Source organism: Eublepharis macularius, chromosome 12 (genome assembly GCF_028583425.1).
Source record: "Eublepharis macularius isolate TG4126 chromosome 12, MPM_Emac_v1.0, whole genome shotgun sequence".
In the NCBI taxonomy this organism is placed as follows: domain Eukaryota; kingdom Metazoa; phylum Chordata; class Lepidosauria; order Squamata; family Eublepharidae; genus Eublepharis; species Eublepharis macularius.
The window spans coordinates 46,540,101-46,556,755 of NC_072801.1; the positions used below are offsets into that span (position 1 = coordinate 46,540,101).

A 16,655-nucleotide genomic window follows, 5' to 3' on the forward strand; every position below is an offset into this window, starting at 1 on the left:
AAACCATTATCTAGAAAATGAGCCCAGGGACCAGACCGTTGAATCTTTCTTTTCAAGTTCAGTGTTCAATAGGCTTCTGAAATCTTCATTACATACTTAACTCTGCAATCTTCTGTAAAGTTACTCCAGTCTAAGCTACAATGGGAAGCTCTAAAGGGAGCCAGGGTTATATATAAATATATGCAGAGGAGTTAGCCGTGTTAGTCTGTGGTAGCAAAATCAAAAAGAGTCCAGTAGCACCTTTAAGACTAACCAATTTTATTGTAGCATAAGCTTTCGAGAATCAAGTTCTCTTCATCAGATGCATGGTACAGAAACTGGTCAAATATAGAAGAGGAGGGGAGGAGAGAGAAGATGCAATTAGGGGGGGAGAGGGCGGATGCAACCAAAACATTCCTTTGCTAGTAAATATAAACATCTCCTTTTGGTATGGAGATTAATTGGCTTGTGTGAGGCTTCAAAGGAGTTTGCGGTGTTGGTTTGTAGCAGCAAACACGGCAAACTCCTTTGAAGCCTCACACAAGCCAATTAATCTCCATACCAAAAGGAGATGTTTATATTTACTAGCAAAGGAATGTTTTGGTTGCATCCGCCCTCTCCCCCCCTAATTGCATCTTCTCTCTCCTCCGCTCCTCCCCCCTCCTCTTCTATATTTGACCAGTTTCTGTACCATGCATCTGATGAAGAGAACTTGATTCTTGAAAGCTTATACTACAATAAAATACAATAAAATTGGTTAGTCTTGAAGGTGCTACTGGACTCTTTTTGATATAAAGATATGATGCTGCATATGTAATACACAAAGGACTCCCTGTTTGTTATTTATTTGTGAGAATGTCTAGACCGTCCCCGAAACAGCAACACTGAATACTTCTTCAAAAGTTATCAATATATAGTAATAGATTAATATATTATAATGTGATTTATATTTTATTGCATTGTAACACTGAAATTTGTTTTAGTGTTTGTTCCCCATTGCTTCATCTTGTTTGCTTTCGGTGTAGCAATTTTAAAATAAATATATGGTGCTGCATATATAGATCCATTCAGGTATATGATGTAGTCTAGAAACACTGCAGAAAACATCCGCGGGGGGAAACGGTAGGTTAATCCCGGCGTTTATAACGAGAGTTTAGAAGTCTGTCCTCGAGTCCGCCCAGTAGTTGAGTCTGAAGCCGACCCCCCCTTTGTCTCGGAGGCTTCTGGGAAATGTAGTTTTCAGGTCAATGTCATGAAGAAGCGGTTTCAGGTAACCGGAGGGGTGACAATGAATGGAAAGGGCGGTGGTGAATGAGAGGGTTTAAAGGGGGCAAAGAGAAAGCGTGGAAAGTGACTTTGAGCTGGGGGAAGAAGAAAGGGTCGGTTGCGATACGGTCACCTCGTTTGCTCTACTTGGTGACAAACCCATTTTTTTTACACGGAAGTAAGTTTCACTACGATTAATGGGACTTTCTCCTTGGTCAGTGCGCACAGAATTTGTCCCCTTCAGCGCAGGCTGTTCTGCGCCTACGGGGTGCAATGGGCATACTGTCGATTGAATAAATGTCCCGGAGCATCGTCACGTCTCCGGGAGCATCTTTTGTAAAATCCGAGCGCGTCTTTTGTAAAATCGTCACGTCTCCGGGAGCATCTTTTGTAAAAACAAAAGGCGGCCATGCCAGGCTGGTGCTGTTGGGGGAAAAGTCTCGCGTGCCTTTTCACAGATCCCCCGCATCCCCCATCCCTAAGGACCCTGGAAATCGTCGCTCTGTGAAAAGCCTGGCGCTCGCTAATAGAAATCTTATGGCTGACCACAATGTTATCATTTCCAGAGATCCTTGTGGAAAGTCATGCTCGCCGGTGGAGGCAGGGTAGTGGCTTGCCGCAAAATCGGGAAGTTTCAGCGTTGAATTTCTCCTCTGGCGTAGATAGAGCAAGACTAACCACGAATGATAACAATGGCCTACCTTGCCTGGTTGTTGTGCAGCTAGCAAGGTCGTGTATATGCAGTCTTTGAAAGAGACCAATTTCTTACTCGTGCTGTCTCTCAGGAAGGGTTGCCAGCTCCGGGCTGGGAAATTCCTGGAGATCTGGAGATGGGGCGGGGTGGGGGTGGGGGGTGGAGAGGTTATAATGCCATAAAGGCCACTCTCTAAAGCATCCATTTTCTCCAGAGGAACTGATCTCTGTCACTTGGAGATCAGTTGCAATTCCAGGAGATCTTCAGGTGCCACTTGGAGGCTGGCAACCCTACCAAGGAGGGGTTCAGAGCTAAAGGTGGGAGTAGGTATTGGTACTGAATACAGGTGTATGCTGGCTTCCTTTCATCCCTGCTCGAAAATACTACATAAATGTGGGGCATTAACTTGAACCTGCTTTTAGTTTTCATTTGTATTGTAAGATGAAACCTAGAGCCGTCTCTTCGCCCAAGCCTGAGGCACCCCAGCGAGGAAGGTGCCGATGTACCACTGGGATTCTGCTGCCTTCCTCTCCTGCAGAGGCAAAGGAGAAAGCGACATCCCTTCTTGCTATGGTCAGATAGATGCGAGTTGAGCCCCTGTGCAGGGCTAGCTCCAGTGGGGCTCGGCTTGTTCCTGCAGGACATGACAATGAGCAGCATATGGGAAGTGTGGTGTAGTGGCTGGAGTGTCAGCATCTGGGAAACCCAGGTTCAAATCCTCATTCTGCCATGGAGGCTTGCAGGTGACCTTGAGCCAGTCTCTCTCTCTCTCTCCATCATCTAGGTTGTGAAGATACAACGGAAGAGAAAAGAATAAGCCCCTTTGGGTCTCCATTGGAGATAAAAGCAAGCTATAAATGAAATACAAGTAAATAAATAAAAACTAGTTGCCTAGAGCACCAGACTTTAAGGGGTGCCGGGGCAGACCGATGAAGAGTCTATTGTGTTCAACAGCCCAGAGGCCTATGGTGTGGCAAATGGGTCTGTTCTTCCCTTTTTTGGGAGTGAATTTTAAAAAAAAGCCTGGCAAAGTGCCTGGTGCATCACACTGAAGAGCATCCAGAGGATGGGGGTGTCACAAGCACCTTTGGGGCTGCATCCAGCCGCTGCCTTCAGGCTTGGGGGCTGTCCCCCAAGCACAGCTCCTGCCCTTTCCTCCTGCACAAATCTGCTGCTGCTTGGAGCTGGAGGCAGCTGCTGGGGTGACTGGGCGGCCCAAACTCAAAGGCTCCGCTTGCCTCAAAGTAGCCTTCGGAAAGGGGCAAGCCTAAATCCTCTGAAGTGTTCAGTAGGATTCGCTAACTGGTAAGGATGTGTAGCATTGCTGCCCTTGGAAAGAGCGGGTTGATCTTTCATTTGCTTCTTCAGACAATGGATTACTATTATGGGACAGAGGAAGATTTGGGTCCAGTAGCACCTTAAAAACCCACCAGATTTCCAGGGTAAAGCTCCCTTCAGTCAGATACCTGAAAAAGGCAGTTGTGATTCTCGAAAGCTCATACCCTGGAAATCTAGTTAGTCTTCACGGTGCTTACTGGATCCAAATCTTGCTTTTCTATTGCAGACCAGCACCGCTATGCACCTGAAACTATTATGGGATAGTCTTGATTTGGGAAATGAAAGTATGTTCAAACTCAGATACAGCCAGCTTGGATTTAACTTTTTCTGGTTTATCCATTTTTTTTTACAACAGGGAAAATAGGAAGGAGATTTCCTCAGTTTTGTATTAAATCACCAGGATCCTCCTCCTATTCTCTTTAGAACATGACTGAACAATGCTAAAGCCCACACACCTTTTAAAGGTCAGTCAGCCTATTTTAACTTATCTCCCTTATCTCCCCTGCACCCATTTACCCAACACATCAGTGCAAGCTTTAACTAACTTTTAAAAAACATTTTCTTTAGGGTTCTATGCTGAGTTTGTTCAAATTCATAATATAAATGCATCAGTTTCTTTAATAAATTGGACTGCCGTCATCTGAAAAAGAGGCCCAATAATCTGATAAACCAGGTGAGGAACATGAATGCAAAGGGTGATAAACATAAGGAAAGTAGTTGTTATTTTGGGTGCATAGACAAACACAGAATTATTGAAAAAATATATGGGAAAGATTCATGCATGCTTACATGTGATTGTTATTGTCAAGCAATATTAAAATGGCTTCAGACTTGGCTTTGATAATGCTTAAACAAACAGTGATTCTGGTGTCCTGTGGTTTAATGTGTTACACGGTCTTAAAAATCAGCCACGTGGACAAGGAGGGCCATAAGAAATGTGGCCATAGTGAATGCCCAATTATGGACATACACACGTGTAATAATAAGAGAAAAAATGTAAACAGTAGGATTAAATGACTATGGAATGCAAGTGAAACAATCTGTGGCCATTTCTATGTACAACTCAGATATGCTTACCAATTATTTCTGTTGTGGCCTGTCACTATGCTTATCTTGGTTACATTTTGTATGTATATTGATAATGGGAGGGTCACAGAAAAAGTGGGACATGAACGGGAAATTGTGGTCTTTGGAAAATTAAAGGGGAGATAGAAACTTACGTAAGGTCAAAAGGGGGTATATTTTACTGTATCCTATTGGATTAGTATAGAGTTATAGTATTATAGTATTAAAAGGGTAAGAATAAGAAAGTATATTCATAGGGGAAAGTATAAGATTGAATAATAAGGTTGAATAGGTTATAGGGAGTATATATGATATTTTAGTGATGTAATAGAAAGATTAGATCTATAATATAGATAATAGGTATCTAAGGAATAGTATATTACACATATATATGTATCTTTTTTTTAGTTAGTATATGTACTTACTATATACTTATATAATTTTTATACTTTTAATTAAGATAAGTAGTATATTAAGGGTAGATAGTTAAGATAAGTAAATAGATTAGATTAGTATGTATAACACAGATATATATTATAGACTTTAAGAATTTATATGATATATTCTTTAGCTTAAGTTGGGTATAGAAAACTGCTGGGAGTCACCAGAAAAAAGGGGGGGGGAAGGATGGGGAAAATGGAATGGGGTGGAAAATGATAACGATTTTTATGTTTATGTTTGTAAACCCATCCAATAATTTAAAAAAAAAAGATAATGGGAGGGTCACCAAAGTCATAGTCCACCTAGGGGGCCAAAAATCCTTGGAACTGGCTCCGATTCCCAAAGTTCCTTGGGAGAAGCCAGGACAGCAACACTGGGTTAAAACCACTTAAAGTTTGCAATGCAAAACCGCCATCCTGCCCTGTTTGTGCCTTTGAGTGAAAATTTTCTAACGTGCCTCCCTGTTCTTTTTTGTTGAAGCCTCACCTATCATGGATGCTTTCTACCGCAATGGGATTTGGTTTGCAGAGATGCTGCAGACAGTGCCCTGCTTGGAGGATTTCTGGCTTTGGGTGACCTTCTTGGGTGACCCCAAATGCATCTTCGTCATCTATTTTCCGATTGCTTATTTCTTGGATCAGAAGGTTGGGGTAAAAGTGCTGTGGCTGGGCTTAATCTCTGAATGGCTCAATTTAGTCTCTAAATGGTGAGGCGCGAGTAAGGATCATAAAGCAATATTGCAGGAATGGGTTTTAGGAACATACAAGCTTGGGACCTGCTAGAATTTGCAAAGGCATCTCATTTCCCCCTGTATCCTGCTTCCCACAGCATTTCCTTCCTCATGGTATCCTACGTGATCCTCATATTTCCCTGCTTCTTTCTGTTCTTCCCACCCAGCAACCAACTTACCTTTTACTTGCCCCCTATCTTCAGCTATATTTATTATTTATTTAGTTCATTTGTACCTCACTTTCTCCACAGTGGGGACCTAAAGCAACTTATATCACTGGTTCAGCTGTGAATCAGCTTGGTTTAAATCTCACTACTGCCATGAGCTCAGTAGGTGGCCTTGGGTAAGCCACTCCTCTCAGCCCAGCTCCCCAGCTGTATTGTGGGGATAATAATAACATTAACTTGTTCACTGCTCTGGGTGGGGCACTAATCTGTCTAGAAGAGCAGTATGTAAGCACAGTTGTTATTATTTTCTCTGCACAGCAATCCTATGAGATACGTTAGGTTGAGAATGTGTGACTGACCCAAGGTCACCCAATGAGCTTCCCTGGCAGGTTGATGGTTTGAACATGGGTTTCCCGGACCCTAGTGTGAAACTCTCACCACTGCACCACACTGGCTTTCTTGGGGTGGCTGCTGTTGAACAGTAACAAGCAGCTGGACCTGGGTAAGCCATGCAAGACAGATGGTGGCAAGTTACACAACAATTGCTATGAGTCTGGCCCCAATGAGTCTTTCTTTAAAGGCCAAAACAACCTTGGAAAGCACCCTGCCCTCTTCCCCTACTTTTTACTGACCAATTCTGGAAGTCTTGGCAATACTGTTGTGGTTGTCTAGTAGGGACATTTGTTTCTTAAAGCTACAGATGCTGCTTCTATTATTGGGCAGGGGATTAAGGATTTTTTTAGAGTTCAGATATTTCTGCAAACCTCAGATTTATAGGGGGGGAAATGTTATGCCACTCCATGGCCCCAGTCTCTAGATTTAAGCATCTACACATTTGGTCACGTTAAGAATTAAATAAATTGAAGGCTGCTGTAGCTACATGTGGTTATGTTCATGAGCAGGGAAGTTCACAAGTCAAATCTCATCTTGGTCAGGATATCATTAGTCAAAAGAGTTGGATCCAACCAGCTTTTTCATTCAATCTCACCCAATTCCCCTCCATACTCCAGCCCCTGTCCCACATGGGTTTTGCCCATACAGATCATATGATCCCCAGCATAGCCTATTTAGGTGGTCAAAGGAATCCCTTCTTACTTTTTCACCTCCAGAAAAGTTGGTTGGATCTATCCAGCCATTATTAGTTTAGCCCTCCATCTGGGGGTAATCTGTTTATAGGGTCTTTGTAAAGGTGACTGAGGTAGCAAATGCTAATTATTTTCTAGCATTCCTAAACATGCAGGCCAAGGGCATTGGGAAACAGTGTCATGTAGTGGTTTGATTGCTGACTGAGGACTGGTTTGAAAGCTCACTGAGTAGCCTTGGGTCAGTTGCACCTAACCCTACTTCACAGGATTATTGTCAGGATAAATTTGGGGGAGAGGAGAATGCTTATGCCGATTTGTATCTTGTGTTGTTTTGTTTTTGTCAAAAGTGTGATGTCCCCTTTTTAAGGTGTCTGATATGTTAGCCAGAAGGCCACCATGGGTAGCAATTAGATTCAGACTAGGATCTAGGAGACCCAGGTTTCAATCTCTAGTCTACTCTGCCATGGAAGCTCACCTTGGGCTAGTCACCATCTCTCAGCCTAACCTACTTCACAGAGTTGTGGCTGCGAATAAAATGAAGGTATGGAAAACAATGTTGTAAGCCACTTTGGGCCTTTGTTGGGGAGAAAAGATGAGTATAAAAATCTAGATACAGGAAGGCCACCCTTCAAAATGGCCTGCTGCGGATATCACCGCTGCAAGCTCCACACCTTCCATACTGCTGTTTTGATTCCAGATTGCCTGCTTCTAGATTGGCAGATAGCTCCCAGCTTGCTGCTTCTGTGATATTTCCCCCTTTTCTTTTCACTTTCCCAAGGTTCTTATTTGGTGAAAGGCCCTTCTGGTGGGTGTTCGAATCTGGATTTTCCAGTCACAGGGCAGTCTCTCTCCAGCAGTTCCCTGCATCCTGTGAAACGGGGCCAGGTTGGTAATTCAACATGAAGGTCTAAAACTTTAGTTGATCAGAAATGTGTGGTTTAAGGATGGGGGCAGGGGTCCAGGGTCCTTCATTCCTTAAGAGTAGCTGTTCTTTATTGAAGATACAGCCAATGACGTCTTCCGTAAACAAGTTAAAGGTCTATTACACCTTTGTGATCCCCACTGGGTGTCATGGTGAACACTGATGTGTTTCTTGGCACCAGCTGGCTTCTCCAAATGGCCTTGAATGAAACTGGAGATTTGGGGGGCGGGGTGGAGGCTGTGGAGGAGAGAGAGCTCAGTGGGGTGTGATCTCCTTAGGAGCTGTCATTTCCTCCAGGTGGATGGATCTCTGTCGTCTGGAGTTCCATCATCATTCTGGGGAAACTTTAGGACCTACCTTGAGATTCGCAACTCTACTTAGCCCTTGCACATGAGACTCCAGATTCTTTCTTTATGCCATGTTAAGGGTATGGTCTAGAAACAAATGACAGAATCTTTGCCTACCCAAGTGAAAAAACAGGCTTTAGCATTGTAAAGTTCTGGAAAATCACTTCAGCTGTCCTTGAGGGACTGTACAATTATATCCCATCTGGGGAAAAAAAGATGATTATATCCTTGTGGTTTGAAGAAAGTACAGTCACTGGAGTTTTTTTTTTTTGTTTACTCACATGCCCCCTCATAAGAAGACTGGACAGAAATAGCTGACCAGGATTTTTGACAAGATGAAATTTTGGCCTGGAGTAAAGGCCACTGAATACCACATCTGTGTGGAAGATCGATCTGTGACATATAATGGGACTGTGTTTGTGTTCTTGGCTAATAATTGTAAAGCCTTTTTGATGAAAGAGAGTGTTTTTCCCTGTCAGTCTGATGAGCACCAGAGTGGCTTCAAAGTCAATAGGCTGTTCTCTGCTGTTTTTATATTTTGTGGAGTTTACTGAGGTCTGTACTGTGTTTTGTTTAGTTCTGTTGAGGTGTCAAGTAGCTAAGTTATACTTGATTTGGGGGGAATAAATATATATATTCAAACATTCTCTGGTTTCCTTGTAAAGGTGAGGTGTGGAGTGGGGGATGCATGTGGGTTTTATAACCTGAAAGGGTGGGGAGAAACCCTGCCTCCTCCACCTTATCACATACCATTATTTGAAGTATTTTTCTCTAATACGAGAACAGAGGAGAGAAAGATCGGTTCTGAAAGGATCAAAGAGAAATTCGTGTCTTTTGTTTTGCAGGCAGTCCCTCAGGCCACTGTATGATCACTGGAGCCGCACTGTGGCCAGTTGTCACCACTTTGTCTGCATGGTCATTCCAGCGTTCCAAGAGGTATATTTCCCTATCCTGCTGACTCAAATTCCAAGTCACCCCTTCCTCTTTTGGTTTTACAATAATTTGTGTTTAACTGATGCATTTTTAAAAAGAAAAGAATCTCTCTTTTGGAGTAGCCAATAATCCACTCTTGTACAGTGCACAGTGTTGAGAGTAGGTTACAAATCAGGGGTCTGGAAGATTGGGAATCTGGATACTCTAAGGTGGGGTATGGGAAGGCCTTGTTAACAAATGGCTTGACTACAAGCCCCAGAAAAATTGGGTGGTGCTGGAAATGCTAGAAGTAATCACCACTGATTGGCAGTGAGATCAAGGTAGACAAAAGGAGGGATTGCTTCACCAGGTAATTAACTCATGACATGCATTGCTACAGGGTGTGGTGGTCCATTCCATTGAAAAGGAATTAGGGTCCCTTTGTCATTTTAGGAGTGACAGATAAAACTAGAACACTCCCTTTTTAGGATAAATCCATTGTAACATGAGGTTGGATCCACCTAGCTTTTTTGCTCACTCAGTTCTGTTTTACTGAAGCCCCTTCCCCCCCATTCCACATGCATGTTGCCCATGCAGGCCGTATGCTCTCTCCAGCACAGCCTTTTTGGATGATCAAATGGGACTCCCTCCTTCCTTTTTCACCAACATAAAAGCTGGTTGGATCTAACCCAAGCCATGGATTTAAGTGTTTGGCAGTAAAGTCAGAAAATAACACTTAATACCAGACATCCTATCGGGATGAGACATTCAGAAGCTGATGCTCTGACTGGGACCTACCCAATGGTGCCTTCTGCCCAGCCGTTGCATTAGGAAATTTTCAGAATATAAATTCCAGTGGGGTAGCTGTGTTAGTCTGTTGCAAGAAAAACATGAGTCCTGCAGTGTCTTCAAGATAACCACATTTGTGGTAGGCAAATTTTTCGAACCTCAGCTCATGAAAGCTGTTGCTGCTGCCATAAATGTGGTCATTTTTCAAGTGCCACAGGACTCTTCCTTTGGTCCAGCCCTTTAGGTAGTTTAGGTCCTGATCAGCCTTATCTCCCCAGAGGCAAGCCAACTTCATCTTACTCTCACCTGGGCTTTTATCAGGACTTGCTCCTCAGTCAGTCCAAACTCATAAAGTGTCTTTTTGACAGCTTGCTGCTGCTACTTCCTGTAGAACCACAGAGCTCAGATCCTTTCAAAGTATGTAAGAATTTGAAAAGAGATTGCTGTCGCTGTGGAATCAGTGCTCCAGAACTGATGTCAGCACTCTACTTAGTAACTCTCAGGGCTTTTTTTTCAGCTGGAACATGGTGGAACGGAGTTCCAGAACCTCTTGAAAATGGTCACATGGCCTGTGGCATGGAGGGTGATCTAAACTCCCCTCTGTCTGGAGATCAGGGGGTGGGGCCACTGGCCAGGTGACCATTTTCACCGAGGGCGATTTAAACTTTTAAAACCTCCCCCCTTGTTCTAGCTGACCCAAAGTGATGTCATTGGTCCTGGGAGCGTGCATGCACTTTGCGTGCGCACATGTGGTACCAGGGGCACCACCTCCCGCCAAGAGTTGCCCCCTGTGCTGGCAACCCACTGAGTTCCACCACCTCTTTTCCAAGAAAAAAAGCCCTGGTAACTCCCCAATGATCTTGTGTTTCAATGAGAGATGTTTCTTATTCACAGCTGAGGCCAATACATGGAAGGACATGCTCAGAGGTACTCTTCCCCCACTTCTCACATTCTAGAGAAGATACATTGAAACTGGTTTTGGACTCTGGATCAGGATTTAATTTAATATATTTATGTTATTAATAGTCTGGCCTTTTTCACTGGGACTCAAGGTGGATTATTCAGTGTAAGTCAATGCAATTAAACAGAAATTATTGGGCATCCAATAAACAATGCAATATGTATTGTAGAAATCTAGAATCAACCAGAAATCTGAAAACAGAACTGAAGTGAAACATCAGTATTAACATGGCATGTTAAACAATGCAGAAAATTACATAGTAGGGTCCTACATACAGCAATAGGCAGCATGAACTATATACACAGTAGTATAGACCTAGTCCTAAACCTTTACCCAAGTAGCTTTCTAAACTGCTTAGGATGATCAGCTATTTCTCTGGGCAGAGAAAGCTCATCTCCCCTCTTAACTAACCTTCCATGTCATCCCTCCTCCTTTACAGCCAACTGATAAAGGCACTGCCCTTTATTGTTTATCTCCTTCTCCTGCTGGCTGTGGGACTTTCACGCATCTTCATCCTGGCTCATTTTCCCCATCAAGTACTTGTTGGCATCCTGGCAGGTGAGTGTCTTGGCACAGTCACCGATATTGTAACTGAATATGTGTGCGTTTGGATAACACATCATCCTTTCCAGAAAGGTCTCTTCCTGCACACCTCCGAGGGCTTATGTGCACATTATGTTTTTCCTGGGTGCAGCCCTGGGTTTGGTGGAGAGGCATGGTCTGGAATTACATGCTTCACAGGTATCTGCAGGCCCAGTTTGGGTTGGGATCATAGTGCACAGAAAGAGGGGGTGTATACTTCCCTCCCTGCCATTTTCTCAACCTGAAATGCCCCTGAGGGTGGTGTTATTTGCCCCATTTTGGAAATATAGCCCATCAGAACATATGCAGCCCTCAACAGGTTTGTTTCAGTTCAGGAAAATGGCCTCGGGGAATAAGCTCTGAGCCCCCCCCCCCTTTCTGCAGGCTGTGCTCCCAAGAAGAATCAGGCTCCCATGCATGTGAGCAGCACAGAATGTCAGAACACGCCTCTCCACCAAACCCAAGGATATCCCTGACAAAAAGTAATGTGTTAGTTAGGCCCCAGGGCATTTTACAGTGGTGTGGTCTTGACTGAGAACTGTGGCAATTCTGACATGGTGGACAGTAGCCACAGATAAAACTAGTTGGATTTCTGACCGGTTCACCAGCAAACAGGCACAGCTTTGCATCTACTGAAGGGGCCCCACTGCTGAAAGAAGCCATAAGGAAGTACTTCTTTCCTGAAAGAGTATTTGTTGAAATCACTACCATATGTTGTTGTGAGGACTACTCATTTAGCTGGCTTTAAAATGGGATTTGACAAATGCATGGAGGAGCGAGCCATCAATGGCTACTAGCTATGCTGAAATGAGAACCTCTGTGTTCAGAGGCAGTAGTTAGAACTCCTGGGATACATTTGAATTGTGCAGCACATCCACACGTTTGCGAGATAGGGCAGTCTGGGCTGAGCTGGGCTTTAGGGATCTGCCTCCTTTGCCACCTACCTTGTACACTTAAGAGGCCCTTTGCCAACAGCTGGAAGACTGTGGAACTCAGAGACCTTGGATGATAACAGTCATAAAAACTTCTCTTCTCTCTCCTGGTTTAGGAATTGCTGTTGGCAGGCTGCTGGAATCCAGGGTCCCCCTAGAGAGAGAACTCAGTTTCTACCTGTGGGCTTCGCTGTTCCTTTTGTTAAGTACCTTGACAACCTATTGGACTTTGATAGCTCTTGGCATAGATCTGAGCTGGTGAGTTGTGCAAACAGGGACAGGGGGCAGACCAGAGAGGCCTCAATTAATCCTTAATCATAATGTATCATAATGTATCCTGGGTGTTCTTGTTAAAGAGGCCCTCAAACAAACAGGACTAAAGGCACTTAGGCCGTTTCCAGACGGCCCCCCGCCTCGCGAAACGTCGCGCGTCGTCGTGCGTCGTTGCGCAGAAAACGCGAAATATCGCGTTTTCTCGCGCGAGTTTTGCGCGACGTCGCGCAAAACTCGCGCGAGAAAACGCGATATTTCGCGTTTTCTGCGCAACGACGCGCGACGACGCGCGACGTTTCGCGAGGCGGGGGGCCATCTGGAAACGGCCTTAGTCTGGGGCAGAAGGAAGAGACTTTTGCTTAATCCATATGTTGATTGCCAGTCTGAATCAACTAGTGATGTTGACATGACATCCATGGAATATATCTATTTATCTGTTATTTTTTATCCCACCCTTCCTCCAAGGAGCTCAGAGTAGTGTACAAGGTTCCCCCTTTCCTCATTTATCATCACACGACCATTGCGTGAAGTAGATTAGGCTAAGAAAGACTAGTCCAAGGTCATCAAGCAAGCTTAATGGCCGATTTGGGATCTGAACTTGCTAAAATGAGTCGGGAACATTTACAAAAATGATTCGGCAAGGGAATATTCTTCCAATCAGGAGCTTGCATCAGAAATGTAAAAAGCTGTTAATTTCATTGTATTTTATCTTAGCTTTTCTCAAAAAGCTCAGCATAGAGTACTAGGTACAAGACAGACGGTAATGCAATGTTACTCAACAAGTAATTAAATGGTGGAATACATTTCCAATGGATGTACTAACAGCCTCCAGCATAGATGGCTCTAAGAGGGAATTAGCAGAATCATGGCCCAATCATGTATTAAGTACAATCCTGTAACACAGAAGTACTCAACATGGTGCCTCTGGGTACCATAGCACCCACCAACACCTTTCCTGGCACCCATCAGGTTTTTACAGAAAGTGGGCAGGACTAGGTGGGACTTTTGCCCAGCAGCACCTCTGCTTGGCAGTGCAGTTTTTTTAAAAAAAAAATGCTTTGGCAGCAGCTGCCACAACAGCACAAGGATCTTCACTGCATCACTGAAGGTAGCCTGTGTAGAAAAACATTTAAATACGTTCATTTTGAAAGGCATCGTGTTAAACAAAGTATCTGCCTGAAATGTTGAAGAGTTACTGTTAGAGCTATGTATGACCTTGCTCCCTGACATTTTGTTGCTGGCCCTGCCTCCTGCAGCAGCCATTGTGTAGTTGCACCTACCACCGTGTGCCAGAATTCCAAAGGCTCAAAAAGGTTGCTCTAACAACTGCATCACACTCGTTTTAATGACTTCACCTAGGGATCAGCCCAACTCACTTCTGTCTCCCCTTTGTTCCCTCCAGGTCAATCAACCTTGCTACCAAGTGGTGTGCCAATCTTGAGTGGGTCCGCATTGACACACGACCCTTTGCGTCACTGAGTCGTGATGTGGCTACAACCCTGGGGCTCGGGCTGGCTCTCCACTCCTCTTACTACACCCAGCTCAAATGGGAGAAGCTCAGCCGGACTCAGAAAATCTGGTGTGCCAGCTTGGCCACCGTGGTCCTGAAAGTCTTGAGTGACACAATGCAACTGGAAAATGTGGCTCTCTGGTATGGGCTGACCTTTGTTAAATATGCCACATTCCCTTGGGTGGTGGTAGCACTGCTGCCCAGACTGCTATGTGCTGTGGCCTCCAAGACCTCACCACACCAAGAGTAGCTAGCAGGGGATCCACGTCCCTTGAGGAGCATAGATGGCAAATCTAGTATGTATCAAAGTGTTTTACCTTTGGACATTTCTCATCTTGCTTTGTGACACATTTTTTCCCATGGGTGAAAATGCTGTATCAACCAAAAACGGTTCTTTTGGAAAGTACAGCTTTTTCATTCACTCACGCCATGATCGCATTTTCTCTGCTAGTCTAAAAACAAACAAAAATTCTTCACCCAATCTTAAACTTATGTTGTTTCAAATCCGCCCCCCTCCCCATCATTTGCAAGCTAAAGCATCCCTGTGCACTACTCACAAATACAAGGGAATTACTCTTTATATTAAAGTCTCAAAGTGAAAACCAAAGATTTAGGTTAGATATGTGATGGAGAAGGGAGGAAGGAGTCCTGCAAACTCTTTACTTAGCATGGCAGTGGGATAATCTTATTCTTTAAAAACTTGTCTTACTGAATTAGGTCAGGTGAGACTTGATCTATAAAGACAGGAGTTGCTGGGTTCTCTTCTCCCCAATAGAAAAACCTCAGTGCTTCCTGCTCAGGTAACCAACACCTCCAGGTTCAAATTTCCAATGTTAGTAGCCATGGCTGCACGCATCTCTGTTCCTCCGTCATCACTGTGTGATCCAACTCAGACTGGTAAAGCCTTTCAGACTGCCTCTGACTTCCCTCTTTTAGTCACTATGTTCCATAACGAGCTCAGTTATGTACCCATGTACATGTGTTAAGAAACATCACTGCTTTTTTTACAAGGAGGTAGTGCAGGAGGCAAATATTGTAGTGGCATGAAGAGGTCCAAAGGCGATCTACCCCCTCAGACACAAAACAACTGCTGTCCTAGATTTTGGTGTGCTCCTCTCATTCTTTATCAAGTATTATTTTTTAAAATCAAAACCTTGATATTGTAATAAACTGAAAATCCAAGCTTGTATTTCCAACATTTCTCAGTGTTTGTTCTTCTAAATAAAACACCTTCACCATACACTTTCAGAAATATAGGGGAAATGAAATCCAGGTTTTTCCAGGCATTTTTGTTTTTGTACATCGATTGTGCCTAGGATCTAGATCTGGTATCACTAGCTTTTTCTTTAATGAGAGCTGCTTCTAAGGAACAACAAATATCCGGAGCTACTCCCACCCTCCCCTATCACGTTATCACGGGACACAGAACACGGACCAGGAAGAGCACCAGAAATGAAGCCATCAGCTAAGCTGCGCAGAAAAAAATACTATGAAACAAAAACTAACAAGGCTGCAGCAGATCTTTTATGTGGTTTTGTTCTGGGTCTTCCCAAGGTTGCACAGGGTACTCTGCAGCACTGGGCACTCTACCAGTAGCTGGAGACCCCTGATCTAGATGTCCTTTCTCGGCAGAGAACTTCCACTGCAAGGGAATTTTCCCATCATTCCAATTGTAGTTTTCTACCATCCTTCCAACGTTTGGAGAAAGCTCATTGTGATTATGAAATAGGAAACGTGACAACCCTCGCTCTATACTCACACACACACCATTTTGTAAAAGAAAACTCTATAGCTGGAGGCTGTTCCCCCCTTCTACTGCTCCCCTCACTCATCTGCCTTACATAGCCATTTTGTTCAACCATTTTGTAAATGTTTTACTTTCTTTGTTCCATGCTTTCTGGAGTTCTGAGATACCTGCAGCAACTGAGCTGCTAGTGCTAGTTAGAGCTAATGTAGGTTGGAATAGCAAGACACACCACACACATCCCCCCAGTCAAGAAGGACAAGACTCACACATATACAGAGAGTGCCAGAAGGCCTCACACACAGAAATTCTACCACAAAATATTGCCAGAAACAATTTTATTTACACAAGGACAAACATTGGAACATATTACAAAATACTCAACTGAAAATCATTTCCAGAGCGAGATAAACAGAGTGTGTGTGAGAGAGAGAGAGACAGAAAGCAGGAGGAAACGCAAAAAGAAAAAAAATACAGATATTTCCACTTGTGGGGGCATCTTTCAATATCACAGGAAGGGGCTTGTGAGGGAAAAATATAAACATGCCCATTCCCTTCCTGAAGAGCAACCCCCATGCCCACTTCCTTCCTGAAGAGCAGCCCACCCACCCCAAAATTTAATACTGGCGTGGAATCCTAGGATAAAGGGATACCCACAAAATGCGACCCACAACAGACAACTAACTGGTTCTGTGTAATTGTCCTAAGTGCTAATGGCTTTTCAAAGGGGCTCCCACTCTTGCCCCTGCCTTGTCCCCTCAAGTAAATTCCAAGTAGAGAAACAGTTAAGGTGAGACAATGGCTGATGATATTTTTGCTTTCCTCCCCCATAAAAAGGTAGAACTGACTCTAGATGGCTGACCCTTCCTATTTGCAACTTCTTTGTAGACCCTTGTTTGACTTCAGATTTTGGAGAGT

At 43.9% G+C, this 16,655-nt stretch overlaps 1 protein-coding gene across 2 annotated transcripts; it reads left to right on the forward strand.

Annotated features, from left to right (window-relative positions):
• Window positions 1–1,191: 1,191 nt before the first annotated feature.
• On the forward strand, window positions 1,192–15,169 carry G6PC3 (glucose-6-phosphatase catalytic subunit 3). 2 transcript variants are annotated; one of them, XM_054993421.1, is made up of 9 exons: window positions 1,192–1,423; window positions 3,633–3,741; window positions 3,845–3,950; window positions 5,264–5,489; window positions 7,544–7,650; window positions 8,880–8,970; window positions 11,136–11,254; window positions 12,327–12,468; window positions 13,886–15,169. In XM_054993421.1, exons 4-9 carry the CDS (start codon window positions 5,275–5,277, stop codon window positions 14,241–14,243), a joined length of 1,032 nt encoding a protein of 343 aa, XP_054849396.1. In that variant the 5' UTR covers window positions 1,192–1,423; window positions 3,633–3,741; window positions 3,845–3,950; window positions 5,264–5,274; the 3' UTR covers window positions 14,244–15,169. The 2 variants fall into 2 exon arrangements, with proteins under 2 accessions (XP_054849396.1, XP_054849397.1); XM_054993422.1 differs by lacking the exons at window positions 1,192–1,423; window positions 3,633–3,741; window positions 3,845–3,950 and having other exon boundaries at window positions 5,346–5,433.
• Window positions 15,170–16,655: the final 1,486 nt, after the last annotated feature.

Excerpts from the sequence above, each read along its gene's own strand:
- G6PC3 (XM_054993421.1), top strand. The coding sequence starts at position 5,275 with ATGGATGCTTTCTACCGCAATGGGATTTGGTTTGCAGAGATGCTGCAG. Across the intron at positions 7,651-8,879 it reads ATCCTGTGAAACGGGGCCAG|GCAGTCCCTCAGGCCACTGT; the intron begins GTTGGTAATTCA and ends TTTGTTTTGCAG. Across the intron at positions 8,971-11,135 it reads TCATTCCAGCGTTCCAAGAG|CCAACTGATAAAGGCACTGC; the intron begins GTATATTTCCCT and ends CCTCCTTTACAG.